This window comes from Phocoena sinus, chromosome 10 (assembly GCF_008692025.1).
Source record: "Phocoena sinus isolate mPhoSin1 chromosome 10, mPhoSin1.pri, whole genome shotgun sequence".
In the NCBI taxonomy this organism is placed as follows: domain Eukaryota; kingdom Metazoa; phylum Chordata; class Mammalia; order Artiodactyla; family Phocoenidae; genus Phocoena; species Phocoena sinus.
Window position 1 is genome coordinate 97,649,473 of NC_045772.1, and position 19,305 is coordinate 97,668,777.

At 51.4% G+C, this 19,305-nt stretch overlaps 1 protein-coding gene across 1 annotated transcript in view; it reads right to left on the bottom strand.

Moving 5' to 3' along the window:
- Positions 1–264: 264 nt before the first annotated feature.
- Positions 265–19,305, bottom strand: part of NTF3 (neurotrophin 3) — a 64,222-nt gene continuing 45,181 nt past the window's right edge. The window contains exon 2 of the mRNA XM_032646025.1: positions 265–1,344. Coding sequence (XP_032501916.1) covers positions 565–1,344 — 780 coding nt within the window. The 3' untranslated portion in view covers positions 265–564. The remainder of the gene's footprint in view (positions 1,345–19,305) is intronic.

Sequence of the window (19,305 nt, forward strand, 5' to 3'; positions counted from 1 at the left end):
GAAACTTCCAAAACGAAAATTGCCAGGTTCATTGTTATTGTTTCGGGACTGTAACATTGTAACTCTAATTGGCAAAACTGGCAGCAGAGAAAGGCAAGTAGGTTCTGGGCAGTGAGCTTGCTGGTCAGAATGAAGGGTGCGGCTCCGAGCTGCCCAGAATCACTGCAACGGAGGCGGTAACTGTTCTTTTAGGTAATGAATCAACCACGAGGCATCCGGGAAGGGGGGATATAACTGTGTCTACACACAACTCTGACATCAGCCGATTTTAACAAGTTTACTAAAACGACAGTCATGGCCTTGACAATACTGAATGCAAAATACTGGTGTACACAGATTTTACAAGAGCCAACTTACAAGGATCAGGTTTAACAGATAGGAGAGGCCTGAGGGAAGGCAAGCACACGGATTTTATTGAGAAAAAAAGCTTATATACTGTAGGGTTGCTGAAGTTTAATAAATAAAGGTCAACTTATAATATATAAAAACAATATAAACATTTATATGCTACGTGCATATTGTATAATTTAAAGTAATAATTTATATATGGGGAGAGATGCCAATTCATGTTCTTCCGATTTTTCTCGACAAGGCACACACACAGGATGTGTCTATCCGTATCCACCGCCAGCCGACCAGCTTGTTGTTTTCTGACGTCAGTGCCCGGACGTAGGTTTGGGAGGTTTTGCACTGAGAATTCCAGTGTTTGTCGTCAATGCCTCTGCAACCGTTCTTGACAGGCCTGGCCTCTTTACATCTCGTCTCATAAAAATATTGTTTGACGGGAGAGTTGCCGGTTTTGATCTCCCCCAGCACCGTGACCTGGTGTCCCCGAATGTCGATGGCCGATGACTTGTCGGTCACCCACAAGCTCTCGCTGTCACACACGGAGTACTCCCCTCGGTGACTCTTGTGCTCCGCGTACCTCTTCCTCCGCGCCGTTCTGTTGGTCGCCACGGGGTTGCCCACGTAATCCTCCATGAGGTACAGGGGAGGGGGCTCCAAGGGGGTGCTGTCACTCAGCAGGACCCGGGGGGAGTTGTAGCGTCTCTGATGCCGTAGCAGTTCGGGGCCCATGGCCGTCATGGGCTGGAATTCCGACTTGGCGGGCTCCCGGGGGGCCTCTGCTTTGGGCAGCACGCTCTGGTAGTTTTCCTTAACGTCCACCATCTGCTTGGAGAGCTTGTTTTTTAAAATATCTGCCTGGATCAGCTTAATAATCAGGGAATTGAGCGAGTCTTCCGGCAAACTCCTTTGATCCATGCTGTTACCTTGGATGCCACGGAGATAAGCGAGAAATATCACATAAAACAAGATGGACATCACCTTGTTCACCTGTAAGATCTGAAAAGGAAACATAGGTGTTAACAGAAGGTGGTGGCCGCTGGGTCTTTGTCATCCTGAACCAGAGGCTGAGGACCCCTGTGAGGCGAGAGAGACAGCAGGGTACCACCATCCTAGGGGAGCCTCAAAACGCCCCCGTACTGGCCAGATACAGAGGCTGTCTATTTCTCTCCCATTCCCCTGGGAAATACTGCCTTTTACGAGCCCTCCTTTCTCTCCTAGATGTCCAAGTGCCTTCACCACAACAATCTTTCCTCCAGCATCATGGCTGTGTGAGAGGGAAAGAGGCGTGTGTGTGTGTGTGTGTGTGTGTGTGTGTGTGTAAGAGAGAGGGCAAAATCATCTTTTTTTCTTTTTTTTTTTTTGCGGTACGCGGGCCTCTCGCTGTTGTGGCCTCTCCCGTTGCGGAGCACAGGCTCCGGACGCGCAGGCTCAGCGGCCATGGCTCACGGGCCCAGCCGCTCCGCGGCATGTGGGATCTTCCTGGACCGGGGCACGAACCCGCGTCCCCTGCATCGGCAGGCGGACTCTCAACCACTGCGCCACCAGGGAAGCCCTCATCTTTTTCACAAGGAAACCACGAACATCACCGGAAGGACTACAGCCTAGAAGAGTCAGGTCTTTCCCGAAGACCCGGGTCACAAAGAGGCAGGTGTGCTTGACTCCAGGCTTTCAACCTCCATCTCTTTTCTGGACAGATAGCACCTGTCACCTTTGCACCTGACGTCTACCATCTGCAGCCTTCTGCTGTGTGTAGATGACGTCCTGCTACTTCTTTATTTTATTTATTTATTAAAAAAAGTTTTTCTTGGCTGTGCCATGCAGCATGTGGAATTCTAGCTCCCCAAGCAGAGATGGAACCCGTGTCCCCTGCAGTGGAAGCGTGGAGTCTTAACCACTGGACCGCCAGGGACGTCTCCAGCCACTCCTTTAAAGGTCCCTTGAGCCTGAAAAGATCACATCCCGCTCCACCTCGACAAAATGCAAAGAAAGGGAACCTGAAAATTATAAATGCGTACATACATTTTTAATTAAAAAAATATCAGTGGCAGTAGCTTTGCAATTGCCTCAAGAATCATAGCTCTGTTGCCCCCTCCACGGCAGCCCCTGAGATCTCTCAAAGGAACAGATACCCCAAGGCTGGGGGTTGGGCCAGTTGCTTCTATATCCATAGCATCAAAAATGGCTCGTTCTTGGCCAGCCTGGAAGAGCTGTTCTCTTGCCCTTGTAAATGACCATGTGGGCTGCGACCTATGCTGTGAGAGGGCCTGAGTGTCAGGTGCTCTGCCGACCTCTCCAATGGACATGCTCGCCAAGGTGCCCACCTGATCCCCAGAGACCCTCTTCACAAGACAGCAGGCCCCCCAAAGCACCACCCGTAGAAGATGGAGACACAGCTCGAATTAACGGGCTACACTTGCCCTGAAGTGCAAGATTCCCTGTTAATTTTTCATGTTTGACTTTTTAAGTTTCCACTATGAAACGTTCCTTTTAATGGTTCTGTTTCTAATTCTGCTGTCTCCTTGTTTCAATGGCATCTTCACCTATCAACGCTCTCATTCTGTTGCCATAGTAGAGCCTCGACCTGGGGTTTCTGCTGAGTCTTTGGGGAATTAGAGGGCTGATCCTGACATACCTTCATTGCTGGTCTCTCCCTCACTAGAGCACAGCCCTTATTTTCCGAGGGTTGGCACGGGACGGAGATCTTTCCGGTGGGGAGGGCTGGCTGCACTAATGACCCCTCCTGTGCTCTGTGCTTCACACCACTCCCCTCGAGGTGTTCATTCTGTAATCACCATTGAAGCCACCTTACGGTCCCCAGGCCTTTCTCGTTTCCTCTTTAAAGCTCTAAGCACGGAAAAGAAAATCCTTCCCTGGGTTCACCTTTGGTATTTCGAGAAACCCAGGGGGAGAAGAGAAGGGAAATAAACAAATGTGGCACAAGACATAGAAAATCAGCCCTGCTTACCAAGTACCCGTGTCTGAGCCTGCCCGAGCTAACTCGCTCCCGGGACTCAGAGGCATCCTCTTTCCCCATCTCGCTGGAAGAACTGCACTCTTGTCCCCAAAGGCCAACAGCACTGCTGTCACTTTATTCCAACTTCCTCCTCCTGGCGCCCAGCCTGTCTCTCTGATAAGGGGACCGTCTTCCTTGCATGGGAACTACTCTCTGGACAACTGACTCCTTCAAGGTCAGGGCTGAGAGAAGGATTCTAGCCGTGCTGCCCACCTCTAGAGATTGCCTCCAGGAACTGTATTATCCTGGGAAAATGGTTCCCACAGGATAACTGATCTCCCCCCCAGCTCTGCGTAAGAGTGACATCCCCTTCAATCTTGCAGGCCCAACAAAATCAACGATGAACACAAAAAGTGTGGTGTACGTGCAACTAGAGTTACACCCCCTTCTCCCTTCCAAAATAGAGTACAGCTGCAATAAAATAATATGGGATGGAGAGGCGATCGAAAAACAATTTAGGAAACCCCCCAAAAGCCCAGCCACGATCTACTAAGAATAAGCTGGCTACCTGCTCACAGGGAAATCAATCACGTGTGGTGAGTGGAGGGAGGTCCCGGGTCCAGTAAGAGTCACGCCCAGATTAGTAAGGTCATTGCAAGGGTGAGTTGGTAGGGAGAACGTTGATGGATGGGGCTGCTATATGGGAGGTGGCCTGTATATGGAACCAAAGGATGGAAGAAGGAGAAGGGTATCTAATCCAAGTCCTTCATTTTATAGATGAGGAAAACCCAAACTGCAGTGTAAAGAAGAGGAGAGGCACACAAGGGCAGAGAGGGGGGCTCTGCACTCCGGGTCCAGCATTCCTTTTCATCACATCACGATCGGGCTCCCACACCCCACCCTTCAGCCCTGTTCACTGTACACGAACCGCTTGAACAAGCTTTACGGCCCACGTGACCCTTCACCTTGCGCGCTTTCATAGCCTCCTCTCCTGCCGAAACTTTGCTGATTCTTCAGTGCCTGGTTCGGAAGCTAACTTTTCCACGATGCTCCCCCGAGAGCGGCAGCCCGGCCTCCTTTGCATCTCCGTGGCATGCTGGCAGGTGTCACATGGCATGACGTGGTTTACTCCATAGACTCTCTCCTCCAAGGCCAGGAGCCCCTTCCTTCCTGTCTGTGTCTGCCTCTCCCCTGAGTCCACACCACAGTGAATGCAAAGTGGGTGCAGGGAGTCAGAGATGGACCGAGGGTGGCTGGAATGCCTGCCCTGCATGCACAGAACTGGCTACCTAGTCTGCAGGGCCTAGGGCAAACGTTTCTCACAGGCAGGATGGCGGCAGGAGGCGTGACCACGTTTGAGGCAATGCTCGGAGCCCCCAGGTGCCTGCTCCATGGTCCTATGGGACCTCACTTAGAAAACCCACAGTCAAAAATAAAATTCTTCCGAATTTCAAGATGGTAACCACAGAGCATCACACCTTGAGTTTGAGGTCCCCTCTCTGAGCGCCAGGCTCTGTGTGATGCCCCGGCTTTCAGGAACTGAGACAGTTCATCCTGGTGAAATTGTTCGAAAGTAAGGGCGGAAAGTTATCATTGGTCAAAAGGGATGTGCAAAGCCCACAGGGTGCAGCGTGCAGGGCCATGGACGGGAGCTGTGACTTTAGTGCAACCCGGCAGGGAGGGCCCGGCATTGTGGATAATGAGAAAGGCTCCTGAGACCGCCTTCCTTGCTCCCCTGGGCAGGGGGGGATTGGGGGAGAGGTCAGGATCGTCAGAGAGGAAGGCTTCATCACTGATATTGCAAAGAATCGCCAAAGCACAGTGATCAGATCGTACAAAGCAGACTGACTTGTAGTTGATTTATTATTGCTTTTCAATTCTCTACAGAGGATTGTAGAGGTTGGACTGTTCCTACCCTCCCATCTACCTGTGGAGCCCCAAGGCAAACCCCAGTAACCCCTCAGGTCCCAAGCACGCAAATTCAGCACAGAGGTATCCGGCCAGCACTGCTGGTGGTGCGGTGGGACAAATGAACAAAATGAAGTATATCAAAATTCCCAGGGCTTCCCTGGTGGCGCACTGGTTGAGAGTCCGCCTGCCGATGCAGGGGACACGGGTTCGTGCCCCGGTCCGGGAAGATCCCACGTGCCGCGGAGCGGCTGGGCCCCGTGAGCCATGGCCGCTGAGCCTGCGCGTCCGGAGCCTGTGCTCCGCAACGGGAGAGGCCACAACAGTGAGAGGCCCACGTACCGCAAAAAACAAACAAACAAACAAAAAAATTCCCAAATGCCCCTCAGCCTGGGTCCTACCCATTTCTGGATCTGGACGGTTACTTGCCATCAAGTCCAAAAACTCATCGTGATACTTTGGAATAAGTCCTGGGAGTAACTCATCTGCAGGCTGGTAAGTGTTTCTAGATATCTGCAAGGCCGCGTTAAAACCCAGAGGCTTCCTGCGGACTCCACTTTGATAATCTGCTTTCGGGTTTTCAGAGCAAGCCCAAGAATATCGCTAATAAAATTCGCCCAAACACAGATGCTGACGTTGGAAGGGGCCATAGGGAACCACCTCATTTTTACCACTAAGGGCACTGAGACCCGGAGCAGTGCAAAGCGAGCTGTGTGAGGTCTGACTGCTACATGACACAGAGAGCGACAGGGGATCCTCGGTGATTAAATGTAACGGAGATCGCGTGGCCGGTGCATAATCACGGTCATTGTCAGGGGTGAAAAGTGACATCATTATGAAAGCACTTAGCACCGTGCCCGGCATATCGTGATCCACTGGACAGGTTAGACGAACATGAACCTCAGTTATCTGTGGCAGCAGAAGACACTGCACGCCTGCCCCCCGTGCACACACGCCAGGTAGCAGAGGACTAGTTCCCTGGAGTGGGCAGTGGAAGAGGAAAGGCAGTACCAGGAAGGCGCATCGGTGAATGTTTCAATTTCGAGAGACTTCTATGCTCCTTCGCTGGTGGTGACTGCAGTGTATAGAGACCCCCGTTTAAGCAACGATCCTAGTGAGTTAGCATTGTCTGAATGGCTCCTCCCGCATGACCAGGCCACGTCTTTCTCATCCCCCCGTCTCTGACGTCCGGCACCGGGTTGCGCTGTTGTCGAGTCTCCAGGTCCGTTTACTGAATGAGCACCTACTACAAGCAAGACCTACCAAGACACAGCTTCCTGGCCTCGGATCCTGTTTGGGTTTCTGCCAAGCCTGGTTTGGAAGCCAATCAACTCTGCCTCTTCTCCCAAAGAAAATACAGGCCTGGCTCTGAAGCAGGCCAGGGTCCCCAGGCTCTTCTCGGCTATAATTGGAAAAAGACCTGTTAAAGACCTCCGTTGGACCCCTTCCTGCACTCTCCCCAGTGCCCGTTTTCCCCGCTCAGAGTTGTCCAAGATCCTGACCAGCTTGCAGATGCTATTTTGCTCGCTTAGAAATGCTTTCCCACATATGGTGCTTTCCCAGTCCCTGGAGCAACATTCCTACAAGGTTTCACCATCCCTCAAAATACTCAAAAGAGAGCAATTTCTGATTCCTCCTTTTTGGCTCCGTGTACGATACACACAGAGGGTTTGGGGTCTGGGAGGAACAGCTGAAATGGAAGAGAAGCCGGTGAGGACGGTGGTACAGGGTCTGAGGCCACAGCAACCAGGGTCTGTCCTGCCGCACGCGGGAGACGGGGGCCGTCACCGCTGAGTTCCAAGTCACCGCTCTAGGACTAGCTCCCTGGCACGTGCGAGCCACCGCCTGGCCACGAACCCCCAGCCACTGCTTGTGGCACGTGTACCGAGTGAACTTTGTAGCCTGGGCAGAGTGGGGTCACCAAGCACAAAAATGTTCTTGCAGGGAAATGACATACATTGCATCTTTCATCTTGGTAACAACCCCTCGAAGGTAGGTAGTTACATTTCCCATTTCAGATGAGGAAATCGAGGCACGGGGAGGTTTAATAATTCGCTAACAAGCAGCAGAGCCCAGACTGGATGGCCGTCTGCCTCTGGAGCAGATGCCCTGTGCCGTCTCTCTGTCCCGGCTCTCACACAGTCCAGAGGAAACTCAGGTTCCAAGCCTGGAGCCAGGACAGCTCAACCCGGCAGGCTGAGCATCCCCCCAAGAAGCCTCTAGGCACCCCTCAGCAGTTTCCAGGGGCTTGAGGCCACCACTCCTGTTTCCTCCTCTCAGATTCCCCGTGAAAGGAAACACAGTTCAGTTTCCTCCCGTCCTTCCTGGGCCTGATGCCCTCCAAGGTCAGGCCCCTGCAGGTGCCTGTCCCGTGCGTTGCTTCATACAGAGCACAGAATGTACCACCTCAGACCCTGGGTTTGGCCCCAGCGCTGGAAAATGGGGTGAATAGCACAGAGGGCATAAAGGCTCTGTTCTAGCTTTCCTAGGGGAGGAGGTGTGAGAGCAAAGGTGGAAGCACTTTTTAATTTGCCAAGTGTTGAATATGCAAATTCTAGAGATTTCATTATGTCCAGGGCCGCCACGTCCTCCGGGGGCAAGTGCACTCGAGGACACGGGCCAGTTGTAGCCATAAGGACCTAATTCTTGGGAGAATTTCTGCAGCGATGACCTGGTCTCTGATGAATGTGACCACATCCCGCCAGATAACCCTAATATCTTGCTCAGGGAATGGAAAGAGTGAGAGGTGGGGAGGCGAAAGATTTAAAGCAGAATGACCAAAAGGAGAGGAGTGTGGTGGAAACATTAAACCAAGGCCAGGCTTGTTCTCCGGTCTTAATTGCAAAATTAATTCAAATTGGCTTTGTTCTGAATACGGGTCCTGAGGCCTCAAAATGAGTCAGTTGGGGCCACGTGAAGATGTTCTGAACTGACCCCTGACAAGGCTGGGGGCTGGGAGAGACAGGTCCCGGTGGAGCCTCCGCTGGGGACTGCTCTGGTTTTGGTTAATCTCTTTAATAATGATCCGGAAGCAGGAGAGAGGAAAAAGTGGCAGGTTAATTGAAACGCACAGATGACGCTTGAAGGGAAGGCGCTACAAACACCGATGAGGACAAACCAATTATTCCCCAGCCCCCGTGTGGGCGGGCAGCCTGGAAGAAGCAGGGTGAGATTAGACTGGGAACACGTAGGTTCACTCACTGGTGGATCCAAAACCAACAAGGGAGGGAAACGCTTGTGAAAGGATGGAGGGAAGGAGAGACTTGGGGTGTCTGGAAGGAGCGGGTTAGAAATGAACTCACGAGAACTGGGCTGTGTGGGTGTTCATGGCGCCCTTCCCCCGACGGCCCTGCATGCATCCCTCAAACACACCTCACTCACTCTTATTGCACCTCTGAGGGTGGCCACTCTTCCCTGTCTTAGGGAGAACAAGAACACATACATTGAGCTTTAGAGAGGGTAAGAAATTGAGCCGAGATCAGAGAGCTAGTCAACGACTGTCATCAAAGATGCTGGTGAGCATGGTCTAAATTCCCCCCCAACCAAAAAGCATCACCTCTCTGCTGTATTTGGTGAGACCTCATCTGAGACCCCTGATCCCTGGGCAGGTCTGCATCACATAGAGTCCATACAGGTGACAGCAGAGGCAGGGAGATGGATTCTTTCCCTGTTCTCTAAAAGCCCCTCATTGTGCATAGTTCCTCTTAGTGAAACTTACTTAACTCAGGGTTCTGAAACCGACTGACACAGACAACGCTTGGCCCAAGATCTGAAATAGGACAAGGTCCTCGGTTTTCAGGGGATGCTGGCTTCCCAGCGGAAGCAAGACAACCTATCAACAAGGAAGGCGTGTTCTAGGATGAAACAAAATGAAATAGAGACCTCAGAAGGGTGACTCACCTCCCTCAGAAAGGAACTGCTGAAACTGGTTCCTCCTGGAGGCCAGAAAATGAAGACAAGAGACCCCTGAAATGACAAGGAGCCAGTCTCCCCAAAGCGAGCTAAACACCCTGAGCTGGAAGTAAAAAGCTGGGAGTTTCTTTTTCACAGCTGTTGGAAGAGGAATTTTACATCGTTCAAAGCATCCACTCGTCGGGCCCCAAGGTAGTGAGAGACAGAAGGTATGGCACATGTCAAAACAATGTGCACCACAGCTCCGAGAAGAAGGTAGTGCCGTTATTCCCCAGGCCAGGGAACCCTCTGGCTTGGCCCCATCTTGGCAGAGAGATCTGAAAGGAGCTTGGTATGCCGACACAAGCCCCAGGAAACCCAGATTTACTTTATCCTTTACATACTATCAACTCTCATTTCATGGCCAGAGGGTAGACAAGGAAGGATCCGCAGAGAGAATCTGAGTCAATCCAGCTACTGGCCATAACTGTGTTTTCTTTGTTCTGGGCACTGATGCTCATTCACCAGTGTGCTTGAGGATGGACATGTACACACACACCTCACACACACTGTAGCCTCCCGAAATGAGGATGGGTTACGGTCGAGTTAGTTCCAAATTATTATATCATTTAATATTCTGAGACGTCTTGATTTTGGTTTCATTTTCTGCATGTGGGTTAACTCCATTTTTCCAAGTGTGGAAACACACAAGGGAAGGTTGCTTCCATTACACAGACAGCTGCGGGTATGGCTGGCGTTCAACTCTTAGCGTCAGAGAATAACCTCCCCAAGCAAATGAAACTTCTTGTCCTAGAGGTACTCCTAGTGTTTGAGTTGGGTTGATGGGTCAAGCATATGTATTACCCGTAAAGTGCTACCCAGCTGTAGGCTAACTGTATCAGAAGGCTGACCTTCCATCTTTAATAATTGTAATAAAGAATCATGAGGACGATCAATTACCTACTTTGTCCACCCAGCCAAGGATGGCTCTCAAAATGGCAGAATAAGGAAGCTGGCTTTATCTTGAGAGCTGGGAGCGAAGGGAAATCCCAAATCAGGACTCCCATTCACTCTCCAGATGCCTCTTCCAAACCAAGACCACAGCTGGCTTGGCAACGCCCAGACCTGGGACTGCACCTCCAGGGCAGCGGCAGCGAGGCCGGGGTCAACCCAAACCACTCTGGTTTGGCCCCACGAGGACTTGGCCACAGTGAGTGTGGTCAGATGGCAGCCTTTCTCCTCCAGGCTTGGCGATGGGGGCCTGTGTCTCCTGCTCACGCTTCCCCCAGCCCACAGCCAGCCTCCTTCCACGAGGATGACGGACTGGCAGATGGTCCGTGGCTGCCTTTGGTCTGGACACCCTCTCCAGGAAACCACGCTGTCTGGGGACTCGGAGGGCCAAAGCCTCCTTCCATGGCTCACCCAGCCACCGTCCTTCACCTGAATCCCCTGCCACACCAGGAAAGCAAGGCAGGAGAGGCGTCTGCATGGGAGGTTTCCTGAGCTTCTTTGCGCCCCCTGGCAAAGGGAGGCTGGAATGAACACACAGGAAGAAAATCCATCTTCCACCCGAACCCAAGTGTGTGGAAGGCACTTCATAAACATTATGATCCAATCCCAAACCATCTACCGACTCTCGCTCTGGGCAGCTGGGCAAGACGAGAAACCAACCCAGAGTTTGTCCTCTGAATTCTGGCACCAACACTGTGGACCCAAAGCTGTCATTCATCACAGACACAGTCATCATAACCGCTTGTAATAACAGCTAGTATTTACTGAGCCGCACCATATGCTGAGGACTTCTGCAGACTTTACGTGGATTGTCTCAATTAATCTTCATGGATACGATTATCAAGCCCACTTGTCAGCTCAGGAAACTGAGGCTCAGAGGGATTAAGTTCTTTTGTCCGAGATCACGCATCATTTGAGAGGTGGAGCCAGGATGCAGACCCCTGTGTGGCCCCCAGGCTGTACTTTTAGCCAGTACTGCAGACCACCTCCCAAGTCGTTCCAGAGAGTTGAAGGCACCTCTCACTTGCTTGCAGGGAGTGAGGCACCATGCCCCACATTGATACGTTAATGCTTCTTTCCTTGTTCTGAGAAAGAGATCTCCAAGGCAGGTGGTCTGAAGTGCAAAGGGAACATTTCACCGTCCAAGGCTGGGCATCGCCAATTCACAGCGGCTGAGAAGCACATCTATGCAACACGGGGCTGACGGGCTCACTTATCTATGCCTTAGTTTCCCCAAATGTCACACATTCCTTTCCTCTGTCCCTTATTGGATGGTAAAGAAGACCAAGAACCCAGGGATCCTTTTTGAAATCTGTCGGAATTTTGAAGGCGAGACAGATTTCTGATTCTTTGGTTTTCATAGATTTTTAGCGTATTGACAAGGAGAAATAAAATAATGCGGACTCTCGGCACGTCTCCCTCTTTGATTTATGAATGAAAAGCATCTCTGCCACCGATCAGCTTTGCGGCTACGGGAGAATCACTGCTCATCCCGGGGTCTCAATTCCTAACGGGCTTTCTCCATAGGGCTGATGCTGGTATTTTGGGCAGGAGAGTTAGTTCTTCATTATTCAGTTTTGTCTCCCACACATGAAGCTCTGCCCCCAACCTACTAAATGTCAATCATGTCCCCAGTCACGGTGACGACCAAAAAAAGGCACTCACACTTTTCCAAATACCATCTGGGGAGGCCTTATCCCTCCTGGTTAAGAATCACATAACATAATGCTGGTGGGCTAAAGTGGTTCTCAGCCGTTTTTGACCCTTTTTAGAATGTGATAAAGACTAAAGAAAGTTTCCCCTAAAAAAACGCATGTGCACATATCGGAAACAGTTTGCAAAAAAATTCGAGGCAGTTCACCAGCTCCCCAAAGCCTCACCCAGAGACCCATGGATCCTCGGTGAAGAACTCTTGAACTAAACAGTTTTTCCCAGCTTCTTCCCAGCTTTAATATCCTGTGCTTCTATGACCCTCCGCTAACCCTGGGCCATTTCTTCACCAGACAGATGATCCTCAATACTGGTCTCGTTTTCTGGTCCTTCCTACTTTTCTGTGTCCTATTTTTTTTTTTTTTTTTTTTTTTTTTTTGCGGTACGCAGACCTCTCACCGTTGTGGCCTCTCCCGTTGCGGAGCACAGGCTCCGGGCGCACAGGCCCAGCGGCCATGGCTCACGGGCCCAGCTGCTCCACGGCACGTGGGATCCTTCCGGAGCGGGGCGCGAACCCGCGTCCCCTGCATCGGCAGGCGGACTCTCAACCGCTGCGCCACCAGGGAAGCCCTTCTGTGTCCTTTTGAAGCTACAGAGCCAGGCACTGGCGTCCTCATCTACTAGAATTCTCGGACAATGGGAAGGTTACAGCAGGAAAGTGGCCTCTGCCCCAGATGCAACCATCAATTACTGAAAGAGCCAGAACCAGAAGCCGGCTCTCCAGAGGCGCAGAGCTGTTCTGCCCAGCTGAAACCAACACAGAACCATAAGTATAAGGACACCCAGAGGGAAACCTGCCCACAAGGTTGCAGAAGGGCTTCTCCGGGGGGTGCAGCGGAATCAGGACCGGCACGGCATGTGGAACGCTACACTGTGAGAGGGCTGGAGCCCTCGCAGCCTGACTCGGCTCAAACGGTAGCCCATGAGGCAGAACCCTTCCCTTCCTTTTACGAATATTTGTGTGGCGTCAGCACCATTGTCTAGCGACATCTGCATTCCTCAAGAGCTTTGGAATGTCATGCCTTTTCTCTTCCATCTCTGGTCCTGCCACCACGCTGGATGACTTCACCTCCAACCTGATGGCTTTTCCATCCCTCTGGTTTCCCTTTCCTCAGCGTACTCAAGACCAACGCTCTCCCTTGTCTTTGAAAACTTTGCCGTTTCTGAAGAGCTTCTCTGCGTTCCAGCCGACTGGCGTTATGAGTGTGGGCGTGGCTGCACACTGTCTCACCAGGATAAGCTGGAGGAGGGAGGGGTGCAGGACAGCCACAGAACATGGCCCAGGGGGACACCCCGGAAGCCTGAGAGAGGAGGCTTAAGCTCCAGTAGAGGCTCTCTTTTATATCAGAGGGCAAAAGTGCATAAGTTCATTGCTCTGGAAGAGGCTGTAGCCGGAAGATACCCTGGGATCAGATGCCGTGCACAAGCAGGTCGCTAGTTTAAAACATGCTGATTTCTGACACTCCTCCCACCTAGTGGTGGGTCCATGTGCCCTTCTCTTTAGGTGGGTGGCCTGTGCCCGTTTTGATCAATACAGTATAGAGGAAGTAACATTATGTGACTTCCAAGGCTAGGCTGTAAGCGGCCGTGTGGCTTCTGCCTGCTCTTGGGACCCCGAGCTGCCATGGGAGGCACTGACATTCAAGGCCACCATGTTGGAGACCCCCCTCACCATGGCCTTCCAGCCAGTGCTGCCAAGGCACTCATTTTGTGGGTGAACTGGCCTGGGTGACCCATGCCAGCCCGTCAGTCAACTGAAAACCACCAAGGACCTCTGTCAAGGCTACCTGACCCAGAAGAATCGCCCAACCCAGCTCGACTCGATTCCCTGAGCCACAACATCATGAGAAATGAGAAAACAGTGGGTTTTTTTTTACGCCACCAAGTTTGGAGGAGTTTTTTACACAGTGAAAGATGCACAAACACCCAGAGCTGGAAAAAGTACAGAGGATGAGAGGTGTCACCTTTTAGTGCCAGTGATGACATCTCACTAAGTTTGCTCGGAAGAGTCTGAGAACATTCCCGGAGGATGGTCTAAAATGGACCTCGGGAACCACGAAGAATAGGACCGTCCCCACGGAAGAGGCGAGCCGTCAGGCACCTGAGGCCCTGCAGCCGAGGGTCTGACTACAAAGGGGCGACACAGAGCCACCTCTGCTCCTGGGTACCTCAGGGCAAGTGATTGTGGGGGGCTGGGGAGGAGGAGGGAGGAAGGGAGACACAGAGAAAGAGAGGACGGAGGGAGGAAGGCAGACAAGGCTTTCTTTCTTTTTTTTTTTTTGCTGTACGCGGGCCTCTCACTGCCGTGGCCTCTCCCGTTGCGGAGCACAGGCTCCGGACGCGCAGGCTCAGCGGCCATGGCTCACGGGCCCAGCCGCTCCACAGCATGTGGGATCTTCCCGGACCGGGGCACGAACCCACGTCCCCTTCATCGGCAGGCGGACTCTCAACCACTGGGCCACCAGGGAAGCCCTGACAAGGCTTTCTTGAACAGGATTTCAGCTGAGTCCAAGGCCCCTGCATGGTGGCGTTTGGAAAAACGGCTAGGGAAAAATGGGGGAGGAGAGACTGTCCCCCAAAACCACCACGACTGCCGCCCAGAGGGTGTCTGCATCTAGACCCACCCATGTTAGGAGCCACTCCAGCCCGCCAGCAGCCAGAGCTGGCTAACCCCACCCCAGCTGACATTTTCTTCCTAGCAGCCAGGGACACGGACACAAGCATGAGGATATGAGCACTCAGGGCCACAGAGGCTTCCTGGCGGTGACACAGAATAGGCCACGCCCCTGCGGCCGCTGGGACCTTGCCGCAGGGTGGCCGGGGCAGTGCCTACAGCTCTCTGCCATCCGAGCAGAGCAGGAGGAGGAATTCCAACCTGGACACGAGCTGCTGGGAAACAGGCCAGCAGAGCGTGTGCGTGTGAGGGTATCTGTGAGTGTGCCTGTGTGTGTGTCCGTGTGAGTATGTGTGCATGTATGTGTCTGAGTGTGTGTTTATGTGTGTGTCCATGTGTATCTGTGTGTGTGTCTGTATGTGAGTGTGTATGTCTGAGTGTGTGTGTGTCTGTGTGTGTGTCTCTGTGTGCCCGTGTGTGCAGCGCGTTGGGAGAGGGATGCCGAGGAGGGGAGACAGCCCTAGGGCTGGAGGAGCACAGGCTGGGCGCGCCTTGCAGCTTCCCCAGTCAGTCTCCACGGGACCTCGGACAAGCCTTGTTTCCACCTCCCAGGCATCAGTTTGCTCTTCTACAAAGTGAGGGAATCCGGGCAAATCATCCTAAGATCTTCGCAGTGTCTGCAGTCTGCCTACCCACAGACGGGCAGAGACAAGGCTCTGGGCTCCCTGCTCTCTCTCTCTGGTCCCCAGGGACAAGGGGGGTGGGGTGGGAGACGGCTCTGGGGCCCTGCTGACCCCGCTTCCACCCCCCCCCCCCCAGCTCTGCCCATGTAAGGAGGGAGGCACATGGCCCCAGTGGCCCTCTCGGGTCTCCAGGAATTGGAAACATGTAAGGACAGGCTGGGGAGAAGCCCGGGAGATAGAAAGAGAAACTCTGGGTCAAGTTTGCATTTCTCATTATTCCTCCAACCCTTCTCAAATTCCTTTTGTTTAGAAACCTCCTTGGGTTTCTGAAGGCTGTCCCCTCCCCCATCCCACCCCTGGAAAAGTCTAGGAGCTCCTCCAGCCTGTAACCCTTCTGGATAACATGTTCCATATGTCGGTCACTCTCTGCATGAGATGTGAGCATTCCCTTTCCTGGTCACCTCCTCTGTGGTGTCCCCACAAGCCTCTCCCTAGAACAAGAGGTAGCCAGGGCTTCCAGCAGGTCGGAGCCCGCTGAACCTGGGAATTCCTGCAGCTTTGCCTCCAAGGGCCTGGAGGGGGCCTGCCTTGGCCCCAGCCTGCCCACCACCACCGACAGCTGCACCAGACCCTCCTTTAAGCTCTGGGGCCAACTGAGCAGCGCTGACCCAGCTTGCCACGTTACTTGGTGAGAGCGCGCTTCTGCAGCAAAGCACACAGCCCTCTATTGTTTTCCTTTCCCACCCAGCTCCCCACCTCCTGTGGCTACCCACCGTGGTAAATAAAGGCTGAGGATTTTTCCAACACAACTTCCAATGCTTTATGGGGGGGATGTGAGCACACCTTCCGTACCTCCTCCCCTGACCTCTACCCCACAACCCCCGCCCCCTCTGATGCATCTTTTGGTGATTTGAGTTTGACTCTTGAAAAATGCAATGCATGGCTTCACACTAGTTTTGGTGGATTTTCCAAAAGACAGAAGAAGGTGGGTCTTCACCCCTCTGGAGGGGTTGAGTTGAAAAGGCTGAAGATGACCTCAAATAAGCACCAGGGAGCCTGAGAACCGTGTGGAGCTCCTCTTCCTCAAAAGCACAATTGTACTTAAAGGTTCCAGGCCCCCATGGGTGTTCTGGAGAGCAAGCAGAGGCTACCTTGAGACAGGCAGTGAGGCAACCCTTTAATCTAACAAACACAGACAGGAGAAGTGGGCAAAGCATCCAACAAGAGGCTCGAAGCTTTCACAGACACAGGGCGCGGGCAGAAAACATCTGGGGACATGGCAGAACCCCCTGATCTCTTAAAGGAAGGAAGGATACTACACTAAGCACCTACTATATGCCGAGGACTGCAACTTAAAACCTGCATCCTACCGTCTTTAGCCTTCTGGGTGGACATGAAGTGAGGAAAATTATAAAGAGAGGGTATTGCTATTTTAAAGCTGAGAAATTTAGGGCACAGCGTAAGTGAGTGATGGGCTCAAAGCTGTCACAGCCAGAACCAGAACCGTGCTTCCTGACTCCTGATCCAGCACTCTTCCTAAAAGATAACCTCTCTATTCTCAAAGCCCTGAAGGGCTTCCCTGGTGGCGCAGTGGTTGAGAGTCCGCCTGCCGATGCAGGGGACACGGGTTCGTGCCCCGGTCCGGGAAGATCCCACATGCCGCGGAGCGGCTGGGTCCGTGAGCCATGGCCGCTGAGCCTGTGCGTCCGGAGCCTGTGCTCCGCAACGGGAGAGGCCACCACAGTGAGAGGACCGCGTACCACAAAAAAAAAGAGCCCTGAAGAATCCAGAGGACAGACCATATGCCTGGGACCGCCCAGGACGTACAGATCCCCCAGCTCTCTGTGAATTTTGGGAGAGTCCCTACAGCTACAAAATGCAGACTGCACTTTTCTCTAGGCCCACTGCCTCTTTGATGCACCAACGTATACAAAGTGGATCATTTCCAAAGGTGGGCCACCTCTGGCTGTGCAGGGAGATGGGTGGGGCCAGTCCTTGGCTCAAGCTCTGCACCTACTTCTTTCTAAGCCTCCCCCAGTCCCCCCTCCTCCATTCCTGGCTCTATTTTGTCTGAAGATTTATTGTATTCTGGAGATCAAACAACCGGTTAAGCAAAAGCCTGTGTTAAAAACAATCTTTCTCAACAATACCTGTTTTAAGAAAATGACAACAATCGTGAAGGAAAATGTGTTTGATGATGGGCATGAGACTAACGAGACAACTGAACTAATATAATTGGGGGATCTCACTTCAGAAGCTCCAATTACGCTTGAAGGGCTTTGGCAAGGAACCCTGCAATTTGGTGCTAATGAATGCATTAACATAGAGGGTAAGTTGGAACCCAAGAATGTGCAGGAATGTGTCCTGACACCGTGCTGGGCGCGCAGTAGGAGGGCCACCGAGGACCTGATGAGCTGAAGTGGAAAAGGGTTGGAGACCTTAGGACAGGCCGTCATTTCTAGCCAACAGACCAGCTCTTCTGCCTCTGGACCAATTTGCAGAGTTTGAGCCGTCTACTTCAGGGAGATCTATTTTGGTTTACTAGAAAGAAGGCTCTGGTGAGTTTCCAGGCATGCCGTCGAAATGGCCAGATTCACTGGATTGAATAGAGAGGATTGCAAAACAGTTCTTTCCAGACCTGAGGCTCTGTGATTCTATGTAAAGGCAAAACGCTCCACCATGGGGACGTTGATGGGGCCATAGCGATGTGTGGGAACAGTCAATGACCTCCACCCTGAAGTGGATGAGTCACATGGTGGAGAGGAGGGGATGGCTGCAGACTGTAGTCATACTGAAGGGTCTGGAAATATACTGGCATTGATTCGGAATGTGGAACTTTTGATCCTATAACATTTTATGTTTTAATTCCCCTTGGTGATGTTAATAACGCAGTTGGCTAGTGCCACACTGACAGAATTTATGAAGCAAAACTCATCCAAGAACAGGAAGGAATGACCTCAGTTTATGCCCTACTTATGCCTCTGAAAATGTTGAGTGCAAATCACATTTCTGTGAATTGATTTGTGTTTTAAAGATACTAGGAGGGTTTGCAACAAAAAATCTTACTGTGAATTCCTATGGAAAGCAGTAAATAACCACTCTTCCATTAAAAATATATATATATCAGACTAGTTTTAGCTTAAAGCAAAGTACATCTTTAAATGTAGAGCAACTACGCTGTGAATGTATCACAGTTCCACGATGAACACGTGTGCTTTGACATTAAATTCTTCACCAAGAGAATAAGACTTAATCCTTTGATGAGCTCTTCAACTATCTGGGTGCCCTGTTAACATGCATTATTCCTTATGGCTTATTCTTCAGGAAACTAGTAACTGGGAAGAAGGAAAGAGGCAGGAGAATTTTCTGCTGGAAGTTCCCATGTTTTCCACTCCCGTGTCCTAAACAATGTCAAACCTAAGTGCCCATAAAAAATGACACGTCTGTCTTCTTCTCAAAGATCGCAAAAGGAAAGGAACAGAAGGAAGAGAAAGCAAGCAGAAATCAAGCATTCTGTACGTAGCGAAGGCTCAAGAATAATTATGATATCAATCACGATGATAGCATTTGCTCCTGCCTGGAACTTCGCTAAGATTTAATTCTGCAACAACCCTCTGAGGCAGGTCCCACAGTCGACAGTCACTTATCTGAAACCCTGTGTATTACTGTACGTTACCTAACACTCTCCATGGGTCTGGAGCAGCCCCCATGATTACACAAGGTAATATTTCTATTGCAAAATTATAAATACTCACTTAAAAGAGATAAAGATTATGCCAATTCAGGTCATATTTTGCGGCCAAATAAATCTTCTGAAACTTTAAGAAGGGACTCTGGGTTTTCAGAGCTTTGTGGGTTTTGGAATTGTACAGAAGAGACTGCGGGAGTGCGTTATTCTCTCTACTTCGTAAATAAAGAAATAGGGCCCCAGAGAAAACAACTCGCCTCAGATCACACCACTGCTATACTAGAGCAGGGGTTCAAACCCAGGTGTGTCTGACACCAAAACTCATTTCTCAAACACCATGCTATCTGGGTGATGCTTCCCATCTAAGAGATCAAGAGAATACGGAGGCCAAATTAACTCGTGGTTGCATACACCCTTTTTATGTTTAAAGAATTTTAAATAAATTTCTCTAGAGATTCTTCTTCCGTGTTATAAAAGTAATAAGAGCATATTGGAGAGC